Here is an 18098-nt window from a genome sequence, read left to right on the forward strand (position 1 = left end):
TGCTTCGGAGATAAATCAACAGTGGCATATAAATAAAAATGGGTGTGTTTAATACCCCCAACAGTTTCAAGAATTTTTCGACTAGGAATCAATGTACGTTTAGATCTAAATGTTTTTAGATGAAACAATAATATATGATGATGTGAAATTTTCGCAGTTTCAATACTTCATTTGCAAACAACACGTGCATAAAAAAAGATACGAAGTACTTAAAACTAACAAAAGACTGGGAGCAAAACCGTTCGCAATGACAATCTAGAATTCATAAAGCCGACCCCACTTAGTGGGATAAAGCTTGGTTGTTCTTGTTGTTGTAGATGCCGCTATCATACACTAATATACATTTCAATTAATTTCAGGTTAAACCTACCACAAACAGGAAAGCATACGACGTAGGCAGGTTAAACCACAAAGAATATCAACAATCACCAAACAATGAATATACTATTTTTTTCATTCATTCTCTGCTATGAAGTTCGGATCTTCACCTTGGCAGAGGTATTCATCACACAACGACGCTGATCCCCAATCCTTCCGGAGCCTCAAGATATCCTCTGTGAAGGTGGATCCAGATGCTCCAATGAAGACACTTGACATTGCACATATGGTCTTATCCAGCATAGCTTCTACCTACAAAACATAATAAAGGCATATAAGTTACACGGATCTTAAGCAGTCACGATCATCTGTATAATAACAGACTGCATACTAATGCGACAATCGAATGTTAAAATGGTAGCATACTCTACCTGAGCATCGCCCTCGATTCCTTGTCTGTATAATAAAGCATCCCATTTTTCAGCTGAATTTCGTGCGGGACGTTTAACAAGTGGTACGGTCTTTCCATTCACCACAACTAGTGACTGCAACAAACCAGTTTCACTTTCAGCGGCGTCTGTCGAAAGGTACACGACTGGTGCATTGGCCCTTTCTGCCACCCGAATGATGCAATCCGCAGCTTGGGGAATGGGGTAAAAGCAACTTGGCTGTTTATTATTGCTGGAAATAAGCAAGGAATTTAGAGGCAGTAAACAAATACATCCCAACAAAAAATGCTAATGGCGTGCACCCCAATCGTTTAATGCCACAACTCACAAGACGCAAATCCGATAGGTAAAAAGCACACCGTAATCAGACCATATACTGACGCTTTGAAGTCATTGTAAATTAACAAGTGACAACCAAAGCCCGCACATCGATCTCCCTAAAATGATCAATTGTTTCATCGTGAAGTCCAGTTATAGCCACGGTTTTGCACTTTTTGATGCCTGGAGATCAGACATTTAAAGTAGGAAGCTCGTTTAGATTTAGCCATTCCAAAACAGTCTGGGAATGTTTATCCAATATCACAGCTACCTCTAAGTCTTAGTTTGGTACTGAGATGATTCTCAAAAAAGTGGCGATCAAAAAAAGTTGGGAGCTATTTTATGTTTGGTAAACATTCAACTTCAGCATTTTTTTCACAGTTTTGGGTGAAAAAAAAAGCCAAAAACACAAAGCTGTAAAACCCAGCCTTAAAAAACCAGCTTTTTTTTTACATCTGTTTTACATAAAAATTTATCAAACACTATAATAATGCTTTTTTTATTTTTTCAAAAGCACTTTTACAATGGTTTACCAAACACTCAGCTGTTTTATTTCACAGCTGATTATTCTCACAGCAAAAGCAGTTTTTTTTTAAAGCACAACGATACCAAACCAGTCTTAAGTAAACCAAAATGTTTGCTTATATATGAACTCTTAAGTCCTCGTTTGTTAAGAGGACTTGCTTGGGTAGGACTACTCACTATAAGGTATATTAAAGAAATAAATGAATGATAACTTCCCTATTTTGTCCAAGTTCAAGGTTACGAAAAGTTACCCCCTTTACAAAAAGTCACCATTTTTTTGGATTAATAGAGATAATTTTTATCCGTGAGTAACTTTCGAACCTTCACAAAATAAGGAAAATAAGGAAGAAGACATCCATTTCTTCCTTAAAACGCCTTCAATATAGTGAAAAGTCCACCCAAACCAATCCTCTCTATCAAACAAGGCCTAAGTTTCTAACTCTATCTACATTTTATGGTTGAAAAACAATCAAGTGAAAGAGAATGTACCAGAACTTCAAAAACCCATGTCGCCGAAAATGAAGAGCCACGAAGTTCTTCCCAAGGAATGTCTGAATGAAACGCTGGGCAGTAAGCATTATAAGCCTACTCGGTTCGATCAGAGTCTTGCATTTGTGAGCAAGAGGACCCCTAGGCTGCATCACCCACTCCTGCTCCAAATCAGCAAAGAAAACATCCCCAATTGCAATAACATCATCATTACTCGAAAATTTCGACTGAACATCTTGCACAGTCCTCTTGGTTGGCTTCTTCACGTCCTCAACCCAAGCCGACTCGAGCTTATTCATCGACACCCCAGCTCCCTTCAGCTTCTTAACATGCTCATCGTCGACATAGCAAGGGTTCGGATGCGAAAAATAGCAGATAAACTTATCAATGTGGACGTGATTCTTCTTCTTCTCATCCAATTCTTCAAATGTAACCACAACCGTTCTGCCCAAGCATTTGTTAATGTGCTCAATGTCCAGCACCCTACTGAACTGGTAATCCACTTTGGGGCTGGGAATCACCAGAACCCGGTTCAGCAATGCGGCGAAGAACATGTGTTTCTCCAAGCAGATCAAATGGTTTGACATTTGGCCCGAAACGCAAATGGCGAAAAGATACTTGTTGGAGTAGGGTTTCCATTCAATCGTTCTTCTCTGGGAGAATTGCTGGTCCACAGCTCGACAGCGATCGCCGAGACTCGGGTTTTCAAAATCTCCGAAATCCCGGAAATCGGGCTCCGTGGAGTTTCCGGTACGGTGGGGAGATAGGAGGACTTGCTGGATGTCTCTATTGAGTGAAATCTGACGGAGGACGGCGGATTTGAAATCGTCGAGGAGCGGGATTTGGGCTGGATCGGAGTGATTGGAAGTGGAATTAGTGGGATTGCGGAGTGTTTGGTTCCAGAGATTGAAAAGGCTTACCTGCTGCTGCTTGAGCAAGTAGAGGGCGCGGAGCTCGGATTCCAGGAGCTTACCGGAGGCGGAGTCGTAGGGGGAGGAGGAGAAGTTTCCGGTGGTGAAGAGGAGGGATTTCATGTCGGTAACGAAGAAGAGGATGACGACGAAGGTAGGGACGAAGATGGCGAGGAGGACGAAGGATCGCTTGTTGAAGAGGTCGCCGAGTTTGAGGGAGGTGAAATGGCGTCGTAATTGGTGGTGGAAGTAGTGGCCGTTGTTGCTGTTGTTGTCGATGTCGTCGTCGGCAATGCGGAATGCGGCGGCGACGGCATCGGATCGAGGGGTGTGAAGCTTTCTGTCGTTTTGCTCGATTAGGTTTTGGCGATCGTCGTCGTCGTCCGAGGACGAAGAAGATGTTCTCTCCATTTCGGTTGGTGCTTTTGGCTTTTCGGAGAAGTGGCAATATGGAATGTCTGTGGCCGTGCGACAGTTGGAGCGGCGGTTGGGAAAGGCGCTTTCTTCTCGGCTGTTTGCTTGTGTGTGTTCGCGTGAGACTATCGGACGAGAGAGTGAGAGAGAGAGAGAGAGATGGGGGGAGAGTGGTGGAGTGAATGAAACGCAGAGCAGAGGGGGAAGGCGGAATCCCAGTGGTGGAGGAATGTGGGACGGAGCTGTCAATGGAGGGTGTCGGTGGACGAAAGTGACAACGTAGCGGCCCACCGTGCAGGTTGAGGTTGGTTTGGTCTACAGCCCATTCAATCAGCTCTCTATTTCTGCTGTGAGTTTCGTTGGTAGTTTGGTAGGCGAGTGTTTATTTATTTGCCTATAGAAAATGGTAAAAAAGTTTGAGATTTTACTTTAAAATTAATTGGTAAGTACATTAAAGGTCCTTTTTTCCATTTTATTCTCAACACACATCTTCATCTATGACAACTTTTTCAGTCAAACATGTGAACAACATAAGCGAAGTGACATGGAGGTGGAGTATGTATGGTCTTTGAGCTTCACATGTGGACGGGTTATGTGGAGCACATGTGGGGCAACTTTGAGCTTCACATGTGGGTAAACTACTTTGATACACATGGGTTATGTGGAGCACATATCGTCTTTGGGCTTCACATGCAAGGTAACTTGCTTTAATATTACGAATAAAACCGAGATTTCACTATAAAACTAATCGCTAAGATAGAAAGTAACACAACTTACAAATTAATGCATTGTCACTTTTCAAATCAACGTGAAATTCATCATCAATAAAAACGCTATTTGATAATAGAAAATATATACTTTTATCTCGTTGAAGCGTGTGAAGAAACATATTTTTTGTGCTTTTTCAAAAACACTTTCAATTGTCTCTCAAAAAAATCACTTGAGTTTGAGTTCTAATAAAAGAGTGTTGGATGCAATTTCAACGAGGCCCACCTTATGTAACTTATCACAGAAGAAATTGAGGATGGCAGTTTGCTTGTTAATAATTGTTTGAAATGTACATCACAAATCACATCAATTGCTAATATGCTAGTGGGATCGGGAAGGTGTGATAAACAACGCGTTCAGAGTCAAATCATTTCTAGTGGGATCCAAGGAAATAGTAAGCTCCAGCATTTTCTACAAGTTTCAATAATTTAAAAGACTCTGACACGTCTCACTAAGAGGACATGTGGCGGCCCATATAAATGCCGTGTGTCAAATGCTTCATTTGTTCATCACTCGCTCATTTGTAGAAAAATAATGAAGCAGCAGCAGGGAAGACTAGTGTTCAAATGGTGGTCAAGAGCTGGAGGCATTACTGGCCCTAGTGCACCAGGTTGCCCAAACAAGGCGGAGCTGCCGCGTTTTATGACGGTCAAAGCGCCCAACCGCGCCGCCGTTCATGGACATAGGTTGCCTATCCCTCGCGTCATTGATGTACGCTATGCTCCGTTTTCATGTTCTTTGTCTAACGAGAATTCATTCTTTAATGCATATATTTTCTTTTACGATTTGATATTTCATTTTAAAATTAATTGACAAATTATATTATTTTTTAATATATCGTGTTATGCTATGTTTCTTTAATAATGAGTTGACGTCCTGCACATAATTTCTATTTTATTTATTTATTTATCAGTTTTCTTGATATCCAAGTGAAAATGGAATAATAGGAAAATTACTATATAAGTCATTATAGGTTAACTTTTAGTGTGGACAAGTTTTCACATCCTCACACGTATTATTGTGTTTTAAAATTAAAATGTTAATCGTGAACAAATTGAGTGACGTGAAGTTCGTAATTGGACTTTATATATAGGTTAACCTACTCTCAAAGAAAGTTTAGAAAGTTTGAGGTTTTATCTTAAAATCAATTAGAACAAATTGACTGACGTAAAGTCCATGGTTAGACTGCACATCTAGGTTACCCTACTCTCCAAAAAAGTTTAGAAAGTTCGAGGTTTTATCTCAAAATCAATTAGAACAAATATAGGCTTCCCATATAGGTTAACCTACTATTAAAGAAAGTTTAGAAAGTTTGAAGTTTAATCTCGCAATCAATTAGCAAATGTGACGGTGCATAGCTCAACTCCTTATAATCTCTTTTAAGATCCTTTGACTTCCAATCTTTAACAATCCTTCATAGCCTCACATGTCTGTCTTACATATATATTATAGCACGAGACATGTCATGAAAGTTTTAATGAGCATATAACAGCATATTTATGGCACCTCTATCATAGCAGAGATGCTTTAAATATTCTGAGAATCCACAACCCTTGCGATGTTTCATGTCCGATGGGGAGTCTTTGTTTGTGGTTTGTAGGAGGAACAAGTACAGAAGGTGATAGAGAAGGGGAAAGAGGAGAAAGAAGAAAAGAGGCGGGAGGTGGAGAAGGCCGTCGACTCCAAACTCAACGGCAGCCGCTGCGAAGGCGACGCCTGACCTCCTGAGACTAGTGCTTCTAGTTCTAGTTAGTTAATCTACCATCAGCCTCATAAACCGTTGGTGTTTCATGTTGTATGTTACTTATATATGCTTTTATTTGTCTGTGTGGACAACTTATTATCCAACATAATGCGCCAAAGATGATTCTGTTGGATACGTACGATGAGGAATTGGATAGGATTAGGAGGAGGTAAGATTAATCTTACTCTTTCAATAATTATTAAATAATATTGATATTTTTATACTAAAGAAAGGGGGAATTCAAGTCACACAATAGATAGCCTAATTTGGTATCGAATTCGCTATTCACGAGATTCGAACCTAAGCTAAGACCCCTCACTTCCAAGTGAAGAGGAATACCACTAGATCGTAGTATTGGATGACAATAATTGAATTATATACTTCAAAAAGGGAAAAAGTAACTGTCATGACAATTCTGCATGGATGGGAACTTATCCAGCCTTCTACCATGAGGAAACGGATGGAGTTGCTTAAAATTAAAACGAGGAGTAGTTTATCAAATTTTCACCATGCGGTAAAAACAAAAGGCTGCGCAAGGCAGTAAAAAACACACCATATTACAGACTAAAAATGTGTAAAATTCGTAACCTAGTTTCAGTATATAAAATAAGATTACAGAAGCAATTCCTTGTTGGTACTGACAGAATTGAGAGAGCAGCCCCCTGAAACTCTAATACTTGTTTCAGCATCATATATAACAATCATCGTCAATGAATAAGTACTAGCTCTACGCGAGGACAGCGGTAGCCAAATTTAACGACTCTGACCGATGAACACCAACTGCTGCTTGGTAGAAGCCGATGTGACCAAATTCAGCACAAAACTTGAGAATCTTGAGGAACAACAGTTGCACTACAGTTTGTTGTGATTCCTCTCTTAGCACTAAGCTTCTTCTCCTACTTCAACAAGCCTCCCGCGAATCCACTTTTTAGTAGCGGCGGACGCTGGTTTACAAGGCGTTTCCTCTTCTCTGGACTGAACTTTGGTCCCGTTGAGTTGAAGGTTCTTGCTGCATTCACTGTCCCCATTTGGTTGCAATTCGTTGGGTTCATTGCTCCGATCCAATTGCTTTATTAGGTCCTCAAAACCAAACGGAGGCAAACCATATCCACTGGTGCTCGGTGGGGGAAGGTCCTCTTCACTATTTAGCATATCCTCCAATGGGGCAGGGTCCTCGAGAGCGTTCAGCATATCCTGCAATGGGGAAAGGTCCTCCTCAGCATCTAGCATATCCTCCGATGTGAAGTTGCCAAAGCTGGAGTCCTCGTTTGTACTCGATAAGGTTTTCGTGCCATTTATCTTTACATTACCTGCTTCAGTACGACCTGCAACCGCAGTGCATGGTTCCTCCTCACCCTCACTAATCACTTCGTATGATGCAAATATAGGTTCTTCATTCCCATGGGAGGACAAAGTTTGGGTGCCATTTACACTTCCATTATCTGCTTCAGCCCCAACCCCAGTATATGTCTCCTTTTCATCCCGACTAATCGCTTCATTTGACGCAACTGAAGGGTCTTCATTCTCGGAGGAAGAAATCTGTGCCGTCCCTATAGATTCAATAAACTGAATTGCCTCAGCTATAAGCTGTCGGGTTTCAATGAGGGAAGCTCGAGCAACAGGGCTCTTTGTTGCAGCAACCTCAAGGGCCATGGCTGCTTTCTCAGCTTCTGCAATCAATAACCTGTAAAATACCACGACAACTGATGAAACGGAAACCAAAGAAGGAGAGATGATTTTCAGGCTAGTGATTCCCTGTTAGGAGTTCATAGAGTTTTCCAACCAATCAATATACACAACGAACTTACCTAGCTCTTTCTACCGCTTCCCTTTTTTGGGTTTCAGCAGCTGCTCTTTGTGCTCTGATGTTCTTTATCATCTCCATCTTAGAACTCGCGAGAGGATCCTTGTACATGGGTGCTTTACTTCTCAACCTCAGTCGTTGCTTTTGGATTTTAATCTCGCTACTAGAGAAATTGGTTTTCTCACTAACTTTTTTCTTTGCAGGGATCCTTCTTGTGGACTCTGAACTACTACTTGGCTTCTTCTTTGGCTTTCTATCAGGTCCATACGATGTGTCGTAATATTTAGCCAAGGCAGAACACACACGGTCGCGATAATTCTGATACATGAATTATATAAGCAAAATACAATCTTAAAGAAAACAAGGCTCAGGTTCCTGCTACTATTACCAAACATGTAATAACAAAGATTACCATATTTGCACTTACAGGATCGTTCCATTTTGCAGAGATTGCTTGTGAAATCTTCCTTCTTTGCTCAAGAGACTTGGGTGCTCTCTTGCTTCCTTTTGGCCTACGCATAATTTTCCTTTGCTCAACACTCTCTAAATACTCCTCTGTAAGCTTTTCATCTAAGATCTTGTAGGAATCCCACTGCAGTTCCTCTTCACCATCGTGTCCTTGTCTAGAGGCTTCAGCAATTAAGTTCTGCCAGTCAAAGCAGCAATTTTCCTGCAATGATAGCTTCTCACGCCGCCTTTGCCACCCGATTCGCACTCCAAGCCCAATTTTAACTCTTGTCTCTTCACTATATGATCAATAAAAGCAAAGATAAATGAAATAGATATGAGGGAAAACTAAATTGAAACCTGTAATCTCAGACTTTTCGATACAAACTGCAAAGAAATTAGATGGCAAAGATGGTAGTGGTAAAACAGCACTCAAGTCCTTATAAACAGAAGAAAGAAATACCCACCTTTGAGCATGTCCAAGGTTCACCAACTTCATTTTGACCTGTACAGCCAAATATTGTTAGTAGAGCAAACAAATTTGTCGTTTTTCAATTGAGATGATGTTTATTATCTACAGAACCCGTTACCTCCATCTCATAAAAACACATAACCTGTTGCATCCTTGTAAACCATACAATTTTGGCAATACACTATCTTTCGATTGGCTACAAATTTAGTAGTATGTGCTTTAAATTAGGTTAGCGGTCAAGCATTAGCAAAGTGATCCTTCAATCAACAAGACATTTAGTTTCTTCATAGGACAAAGACCAGCTAACCTGCCCATTTGAAAGTAGAAGAGCTGCAAGATAGTTATCTACTCGGGGGAGATTACCATTATCCATGAAATAATAGGATTAGCAGTAAATCGAGCAGAATTAGGAAGAAGCTCAAGAGATGGGTCTTAGAATAAGATGGTTTGACAAGTCAATGACCTGTATATACAAATAGCTAATGTTCCCTTGGAACCAACGAGACTACGAAAGCTTTTTGCCTACGATAAACCTCATTGTTATAAGTATCATGCACTGACTGAATGGTACAAAGAGACGCAACCTCCATACATAGACAGTACCAAGCAGATCATTTAAGTTTATGTGTGAAAAGTTTTATTAGAGAGCGAAGGTTCGAATGTAGGCATTAAGATCATTCTATGAGAACATGCAAATTCTTCTTACATGACATCACCTTAGGATTCTGCATTGCAAGCCTTGTTCTCTCTCTGATCAGCTGAAGAGTTTCTGAAATATTGTACTAATAATTAGCGCATGATAAGCAAAATGGATGCAGATAGGTAACGCAAAAGGCAGATTGGATAATCATATCACTACCAGGACTGTGCTTTCTGCCTTTGTTCCATGGCGTGTTCCCTTTATTAGCATTAGAAATCCTCAATCGCCTTAACTTCTCCCTTTCATCCAATTCTTCGGAATCTTCACTTGAAGGCTCGGGCTGACCTGTCCAGGTGCTCGAATCCATGGCCAGCTGTGAACCTGTCGAAACCCATGTGTGCATTCTCATTCTGAACCAAATTTTTGGATTCAAGAGTAGCAACTGCCTTAATCCGGAGACTTCCCCTTGGGATGTTAATGTGCCCCAAATTGAAGTTCAATTTTATAGATATACGAGAGAATTTCGAAGCAGAGGACAGTTTCTTGTCATTTCCGAAGGCGAATGGACTTGAAATTACTTTACCATGAAGAGGGGTTTGAGACCTGAGTGTACTGAGATGAATTTGGAAGGCAGGCTGTGCAGCAGCAATCTCTGCAAACAAGGACAGGCATTATAAGAGATACTCTCAAGACCACAACAATATCAGCAAGTAGCATTTGCATAAACATCAGTCCTTTAACAATTCAACATTTTTTATATACACACATAAAATGTTTCTAGCCAGTAGCCAAACAATCTAAATTCTTTAACAAAGGCCTCATTTGGTATTTAGGACTGGATTGGAGATCTCAGTGGATTCAATATATGTTGAAGGAAGAAAAGGATGACAGCTTTCGGATTTTGTCCAGGTTGAAGGTAGAAGATGGACTAGTCATGAAAGAAACTTATCCCTGCCAATCCGACCATTCATGTGGGAATTGGAAGGGATTAGTTTCCTTTGTTACTAATCCATCTTCTACCATTTCCAACAAAAAGAAAATGTCTTCTACGTTCAACTTGGACAAAATTTGGAAGTTGTCATCCATTTCTTCGTTCAACATACATTGAAACACGTGACTTATCCAATCCAATGCAATCATTGACACCGAAGGAGGCCAAAGAGTTGGGAATCCATCAAACTAACATCCACAAATATCAATAAGAGTATTTGCATAAAAATCAGTCATTTGACAATTGAACACCAGCACACGCAAAATGTCACCAGCCACATAATTGAAATTCCTTAAATACCCTTTACTGCGAAATTCATAAAAATAATATCAGCAAATTTAAGTGCAGCAGCCAGCAGGTGCCATGGAAAAGCTCTAAGTACCATGAATCAGTAAATTTAACCACAAACTGAAAAAGCTACAAACAGTTCACTGAATTCGACACAAAGGGTTTCTAAAACTGTAACCAAACACATTCAAAAGCACAAGATATATGCAGGAAGAGACTGGATTAGAGTACCAAGTGAAGGCATGGGAGCTCATTCAGCCAATTTCAGACTCAGCAGCAACTGTTGGGCACAGCCAGCATTTCACCCGAGCTTACCGAACCAGAAAAGCAGAAAGCAAAAGCCGAAAAGCAGAAGCAGAGAAGTGAGGAGGGTGGATTGAGAATATGGGTGGCGGGGAAGGAAGAAAACAGAGGGTCTTTGCCACTGCGAGAGCCACAGACGCATACACTGTCTGATAACGGTGGCAGCAAAGAACGGATAACGAATGAGTTTAAAAATGAATGCAGCCCATTTGATGATAGATATTTTGGAGAGATTTCACTCCAGTGGCCTTTATGTGCACACACTGCGTAGGCGCTGGGCTGCTTCTGTTCTGATATTTTTATGCGGGCTTGTAATTTGAGCCCATTGGTATGCAAAAGTGGCCTTTTATGTTCATTGACATTGTTATGGACACCCAAAACAAAAGGTACCCAATTTTCAATTTAGCCTTCTATTTTTTTTTGTTAGTACGACGCGAGGGTAAGTTTGGCTAAGCTATACAATGAACAACCTAATATGATATCGAATTCGCTATCTATGATATTTGAACCTAAGACCTTTCACTTACAACTTACAAGTGACGAGGAATATTATCAGAGCGTAGTACTAAGTGACAATTTAGCCTTCTAATTCTAAATACTAGCTTACGCCTATTTTTGTTCTTAAAATGGAATGAGGGAGGAAGAGAGTGAGAGAGAACATGGGAGTTGGGAGAGAGGGGAGAGAATTTTTTTTTTTTTATGTTTTTTATTTTTAATTAGAGATATGTTAGAATCACATGTAGGTGAGGCTTAAAAAAAATAAAATTTTGGTTGTGTGAATTACATTACTACCTATGTTTTTTATTTATGTACTTTGATAAGAGGGTTAGAATGGTAATTTTATAGATTTTAGCTAACAAGAGGGTTCTATTAATATGTAGTTTAGATACATGATGATCAATGCGTCGTTCATCATAGACTGAATTGCTAGAATAGTATCTCATATTTGGTTAGCATGGAATTAGGTTCTTCCCATTGTATAATTTGTATTTGTAATAATTGAATCATTGAGACTATTAATGTTTGTAACTGTAACATCACGTGACCTGTTAATGTTTGTGTTTTAAATTCATTCAACTTTATAACAGATGAAGACGCAATTATTTTAGAATATACTATTTAAATCAGTGAACACATGTTTAAATGGCAAATCAACACTAGAGCCAATGTATACAGTTGCACCTACCCTTTTTATTGTTGCACCAAAACACAAAGTTGCCCAATCTTCTTTTGATGTTCCCCTTAAAGGGATACGGCTGCCATGCGTGAAGAAATCCGATAAAGTCTTTCAAAGAGGCCGAGCCAAGGCCAACTAGGCAAATTGACGTGCCATCTTTTTGTATGCGAGAAGAAAAATTATTAGTCTACAACTGCATCTTATAAATTATTAACAGCTTATTGGCATGTCACATAGTATCTAGATAGGAGAAATGTTTACATACGATTTGGGAATCACATCAATCATATGGTCCAAATGCAAAAAAACACGTCTACCTCACTCCCCTGTTTTTCAAAAAACTCTTTGACGCTAGCTCGGTTTCTGGACAGAAGAACTCCTCCACAGATAAGTGGGGTAAAAACAAACTTAGAACAAAGCCTAATAAAATGCAATGCAAACATGAAGCATTGTAGTCAAATTTGTGTGTTTAGAGATGAATAAAAGGTTTTGAGATTAATTGATCTACTTCTAGGTATGCTATTTGACCTTGACTAGTCCAACTCCCATCAAAGATTCTTTGCAACTTGAATTTGTTCTAGTTTTAAGAATGTAAACCAATTAACATGTCTCATATTTGGGATGAGGATCCTCGGATACTTAGATCCTCACATCCTAACTATTTATTGTATATCGTATGATCAGTTTTTATTAGATATTATTTACGTTTAATTTTAAATAAAAATATTCAAAATAATTTATAACCTCACGATATACGATGAACAGCTAAAATGTGAGGAGTCTTAAGATCCTCACAATTTAAATCCAAATGGGATCCAAATCCCATATTTGTACGCAGATTCATTGCCCTCCCACTTCCCGTGCCCTCCTGTTTGTGTAGTCACAATTAAGCTACATCAACATTTTATATTACTATTCTTTTTTGTCTGATTATCTCTATAAAAAAAATAACATAAAATATTAACGAGGCTTACCCGTGACTACATAAAACAGAAGAGTATTTGTACATCATGAGGTAGAATACAAGTATGGTCAAGGCTTGGGGTTGGCCACCTTCACGAGTTTCCAAGGCAGCAGCCTATCCTTCCGGAATCTTCACGAGTTTCCTCTCCTTCCTGGTCAACTTCAACGTTCCTGAGCACAAATGCTATTCCAAAACCTCCTCTCTCAACCATCACGTTAAGGATTTGGAAAATAAAAAAATTAAAAAATAAAAAACTATCACGATAAGAAAAGCTTAACGATCATAGGTGATTTAGTACTATGATTTAGTGATAAAACTCTTTATTTGTAAGTGAGAGGTTTTAGGTTCAATTCTCGTCAAAGACGAATTTGAACTACATTATTACTGGCTCATTGTGAGGCTAAACTCACCTTTTTTTTTTTAGTATAGATATATCTTTTGTTTAAAAAAAAAAAAAAAAAAAAAAAAAAAGATCATAGATAGTGAAGAGATTTTTAAGCATATGAACTCTAAGATAATTATTTTTTGGGAATTGTTATTAGCACTCCAAAAATCTCATTTGGCACTCCAAACTTTCTATAATTAGAAAGAAAAACACACTTGTGAGAAGTGTAGAATGAGATTTTTAGAGTGCTAATAACAATTCCCTATTTTTTTAATTTTTTTACGCACTCGCGTACGAATAACAAGGAGCTGAAAAAGTGCGAATTAAATTCAATGACAGAGCCCACATGAGGGCATTGGCTGCAACTAACTCCAATTGTTACATCTCGGCTCGAGCGGGACCACTTCCTGGGCCCGCTCCACCACCATAGCACGATATTGTCCGCTTTAGGCCCCAACTATGCCCTCACGGTTTTGTTTCTGGGAACTCACACAAGAACTTCCCAATGAGTCACTCATCTTGGGAGTGCTCTCACGTGCTACTCGCATAACTTCGGAGTTCTAATGGAATCTAAAGCCAGTGAGCTCCCAAAATGCCTCATGCTAAGTAGGGATGAGAATATACATATAAGGATCACTCCCTGGGCGATGTGGGATCTTACAATCCACCCCCCTTAGGGGCCCGACATCCTCGTCGGCATACACGCGATCAGGGTTAGGCTCTGATACCAAATTGTCACATCTCGGCTTGGGGGAACCACTTCCTAGGCCCGCTCTACCACCGTAGCACGATATTGTCTGCTTTGGACCCCGACCACGCCCTCACGGTTTTGTTTTTGAGAACTCACACGAGAACTTTCGAGTGGGTCACCCATTATGGGAGTGCTCTCGCGCGCTGCTCGCTTAACTTCGGAGTTCCAACGGAACCCGAAACCAGTGAGCTCCCAAAAGACCTCGTGCTAGGTAGGGATGAAAATATACATATAAGGATCACTCCCCTAGACAATGTGGGATCTTACATCAATAACTTCCAATATCTCTTCTTTAAATTTTTATACGACCCATATAATAGCTAAGACAAACAAATCAAGGAGACCATTTATTAACATTTTTTTTAATTAAAACATACCAAAATTACAACTTTTCCAAAACAAAGAGAGCTTTTTAAGTGATCAAAATTGTAAAGAATTCACATTATATGAAAAATGAATGGAAATCAATGGTTTAATGATGGCTTGCTTATATACAATGAAAGACGTATTTGATTTTATTGATGATGATGTTGTGATACATCGTTCTAAAATATAAGAACATGTAGTTACCAATTATAAATAAAAGTATATTTAATTTTCGGAAGAATCTTATTCGTGATCCCAAAATGTAAATTTCTGATTACGTTACTGATTAAATTCATTAGCCAAGTTTAACCATCGCGTGCATGGTTGCTTCCATCTTTCAAACTATTCGTGAATAAATGGAAGATCTGGTCTTTGAGATTATGCAGATATTGTACTCACGTACGTAGGGGTTCATCTATTTTTTCACATTTCTTGCTGATGAAAAAGTTAAGTTTCCTAAGACATTAATGAATTAGTACACTCCAATTCACCCACTCCACTGTCAAATTTATTTACAACTTTTTCTCTAACATGTCATTTCAGTCAATAATGAGATCTGGTTGTTGCATGGGGGGAACAATGAAATCTGGTTTTATCACATTTCTATATATATATATATATATGTATGTATGTAGAACTTTAGGAACGTTGTCAAAAAAAAGATATATATAACTTTAGGAACAAAGAAGAAAAATATGTAGATTACACGGTAAAAGTTTTGTTGGCTCCGTTTCATAGTCCTTTTGTCTTTTGTTTCAATTTTCATTCATTGTACTAGTGTTGTAGTTTTCATTTTAAGAATCATTTTATATATACATTATTCAACGTCTCTCTAATTATATTGAAAATGAATCTCACATTAATCGGAAGAGAGATCTTATATGAGTTTATAAGTAAGTTGAGCTACTCTTATATTGCCAGTTGATTTTATTCTGAAACCTTAACTTCCTTCGTATTATACATCATTCCTCCACTCTTCCTCACTTTATCTCTCATTTCTCCCATATATTTTTCGTGGTTTTCAACATTTGGTACATGAAGTTTTTTTCGTCCCAGAGTCATACCTAAAATGTTAATTTTGAGACAAAGTCTCATGCATCCGTTAGTTTGGCTGTTAAGTCTCCTGTTAACTGATGATGTGGCGCCCATATGGATAATGACTGGATGTCACGTGTCATTAAGGGATCCACGTGGAAATTAAAAATTAAAAAAAAAAAAAATTGGTCATCTTCTACCTTTCTGCTGTCGATCTTCTGGATCCCAAAACTACAACCCTTGCCTCTTTGGCCTCTTCTCCGCTCGCCGCCTCTGAAATTCAAAGGGCTCTGATTTTGACTGCCTGCGCTTTCTCACAAACCACACCATAAACCCTAAAATAATCAACTAAAAGAAAACCCTAGAAGAAAAAAATTCACAACCGACTTCGCTCGATGTTCACCCTCTCGAACGAAAAACCAAAACCTAGATCGACAAAACCTAAAACCCAGAAAGAAAAATCAACCAAAATCATATTCCAAAATTCACGAGTGGCTTTGCTCGATCGTTACATGTTTTGAATGAAAAACCAAAACCCATAAGTCCCTTAATTACTCGCTTAGTCGTCAGTTTTGATTGCAAAGAGACAGAGAGATGCCTCACCCTCACCAGCCTCGCTACATCAGCCCGAATAATCTCCAAAAAGCCATTTTCTGCCACCTTGGTCAATCCGACGCATAGGCGCGCCTCCGACAGAGCTTTCTTATCCAAAACCCAGACGCAAACGGTGGGGTACTAGTGCGCAAGCGTGGAATCGCGAGCCTCCTTGGCCTAGTAAAGCTTCCAGAGTAGGGTCGATCTGGTTGACCCAATTTGAGACACAAAGAGAGAGAGACAGAGAGATAGAGGGAGAGGAAAGTGAAATCGTTTCACAAAAAGAGAAGGGTTTGGGTGGGTGGAGTCAAAGATGGAGGGGGAAGGGGTGGATGTATGACGAGTCAAAGAGGAGAAAATTGAGGGATAAGGGAGCAAGGGATGGTCGGAGGAGGTAGAAGACGACCAATTTTTTTTTTTTTTTTTGAATTTCCATGTGGACCCCTTAATGACACGTGGCGCCCAATCATTGTCCACATGGGCACCACATCATTAGTTAACGGGAAACTTAACAGCCAGATTAACGGATGCATGAGACTATCCCAAAATTAACACTTTAAGTATGACTCTGAGACGAAAAAATCTTCATGTACCTAATGTTGAAAATTATGAAACTTGAGGTAGTAAACTGAGATTTACTCATTTTTCTTTCATTTTAACAAAAAAATTAATAACAAAACAGTTATCAAATCCTTCTAGATTTTTTAACTTTTTCAGTAATATGTGTATGACTAAGCCCTAGTTTGACATTGAGGTGATTCTGAAAAAAAAAGCTGGGAGCTTTTTTATGTTTGGTAAATATTTAGCTTCAGCTTTTTTTCACAATTTTGGGTGAAAAAAAAGCCAAAAACACAAAGTTGCAAAATCTAGCTTTGAAAGACTAGTTTTTTTCACATCTGTTTTACATAAAAGTTTATCAAACACTATAATACTACTTTTTTTTTCTTTTTCAAAAAACACTTTTACAAAAAGGTTTACCAAACACTCTGCTGCTTTATTTCACAGCTGCTTATTCTTACAGCACAACAGAAGTAGTTTTTTTTTAAAACACATCAATACCAAATTAGCCCTAAAACCTTAAAGCTATGACCCCTCAAGCTATCAAATAAAGCCTTGCGGCCCGGTGTCAAACTGCTTTGGCCTCTCCCTATGACGGTGATAGTAGAAGCAGCAGCAGCAGGAACTTTTGTAGGCATATATATTCCTGAGTAGTCTTTTTAGTTACATATACTTTGTGAACAAAGTTACGAGTGTGGTACTCATTTCTCTCTGTGTGTTTCTGCTTTCACCAATGAATGACATGAATGGCTATCATTAGTTACTAACAAAAATCATTTCATTTCAATTATTATGTCCATCGATCCCATTTATTTCTTGCTCAAGCGATCATCACTATTAATTATATTCTAAATTCTGATTAAAAGCCTAAAATTATGGCTGCCCTACATTCCTATTGGCACGCTATCTATTGATTTTATCTTAAGTGGATCAATTACAGGAGCTAGATTGTTGAGTTTTTGTTGCTAAGATTATAGCTCAGCTTCTCAAGTAGTTAAAAACTACAAATTTCAACATAATTGTAAAAACAACAACCCGAAATACTAAAAGTAGTTGATTTCACACACCCTATTTAGTCTTATACATATCTCTCTTATTTCTAGCAATCAGATTAAATAAATTAGACAAAATAAGCGATAGAGTTGAACAAGGGTGTGTGCATGAGAGGAGCAAATAAGTGTTTGTGTGTATCGTATCCCATACTAAAATCTTGCATAACTCGTATCTGAGCTCACATAGCTGAAAACAACCAAAATCCTAAATCATACTACCACCGAGAATCAAAGCCGCTCGGCCATATGATTCACACCGCATCTAGTAAAAAAGAATCTGTTAGAACTAATGAGAGGAATTTTATATAGGAAAACGAGAGAGTACTGAAAAAAAA

At 38.8% G+C, this 18098-nt stretch overlaps 2 protein-coding genes across 3 annotated transcripts; both read right to left on the reverse strand.

The window, feature by feature from the left end:
- Positions 1 to 229: 229 nt before the first annotated feature.
- On the reverse strand, positions 230 to 3555 carry LOC125468330 (O-fucosyltransferase 36-like). Its single transcript, XM_048563971.1, has 3 exons — positions 2100 to 3555; positions 750 to 999; positions 230 to 630 (listed from the first exon to the last, which is right to left on the reverse strand). The coding sequence occupies exons 1-3, from the start codon at positions 3419 to 3421 to the stop codon at positions 454 to 456; spliced, it is 1749 nt and encodes a 582-aa protein (XP_048419928.1). The 5' UTR covers positions 3422 to 3555; the 3' UTR covers positions 230 to 453.
- Positions 3556 to 6425: 2870 nt separating this feature from the next.
- LOC125468317 lies at positions 6426 to 11081 on the reverse strand. 2 transcript variants are annotated; one of them, XM_048563928.1, is made up of 7 exons: positions 10810 to 11081; positions 9519 to 9951; positions 9366 to 9428; positions 8655 to 8692; positions 8168 to 8486; positions 7745 to 8058; positions 6426 to 7620 (listed from the first exon to the last, which is right to left on the reverse strand). In XM_048563928.1, exons 4-7 carry the CDS (start codon positions 8684 to 8686, stop codon positions 6819 to 6821), a joined length of 1467 nt encoding a protein of 488 aa, XP_048419885.1. In that variant the 5' UTR covers positions 8687 to 8692; positions 9366 to 9428; positions 9519 to 9951; positions 10810 to 11081; the 3' UTR covers positions 6426 to 6818. The 2 variants fall into 2 exon arrangements, with proteins under 2 accessions (XP_048419885.1, XP_048419884.1); XM_048563927.1 differs by having other exon boundaries at positions 9376 to 9428; positions 10810 to 11080.
- Positions 11082 to 18098: the final 7017 nt, after the last annotated feature.

The sequence above is a fragment of a genome, unplaced genomic scaffold (assembly GCF_019419815.1).
Source record: "Pyrus x bretschneideri cultivar Hongxiangsu unplaced genomic scaffold, Pyrus_bretschneideri_v1 Contig37, whole genome shotgun sequence".
In the NCBI taxonomy this organism is placed as follows: Eukaryota; Viridiplantae; Streptophyta; class Magnoliopsida; order Rosales; family Rosaceae; genus Pyrus; species Pyrus x bretschneideri.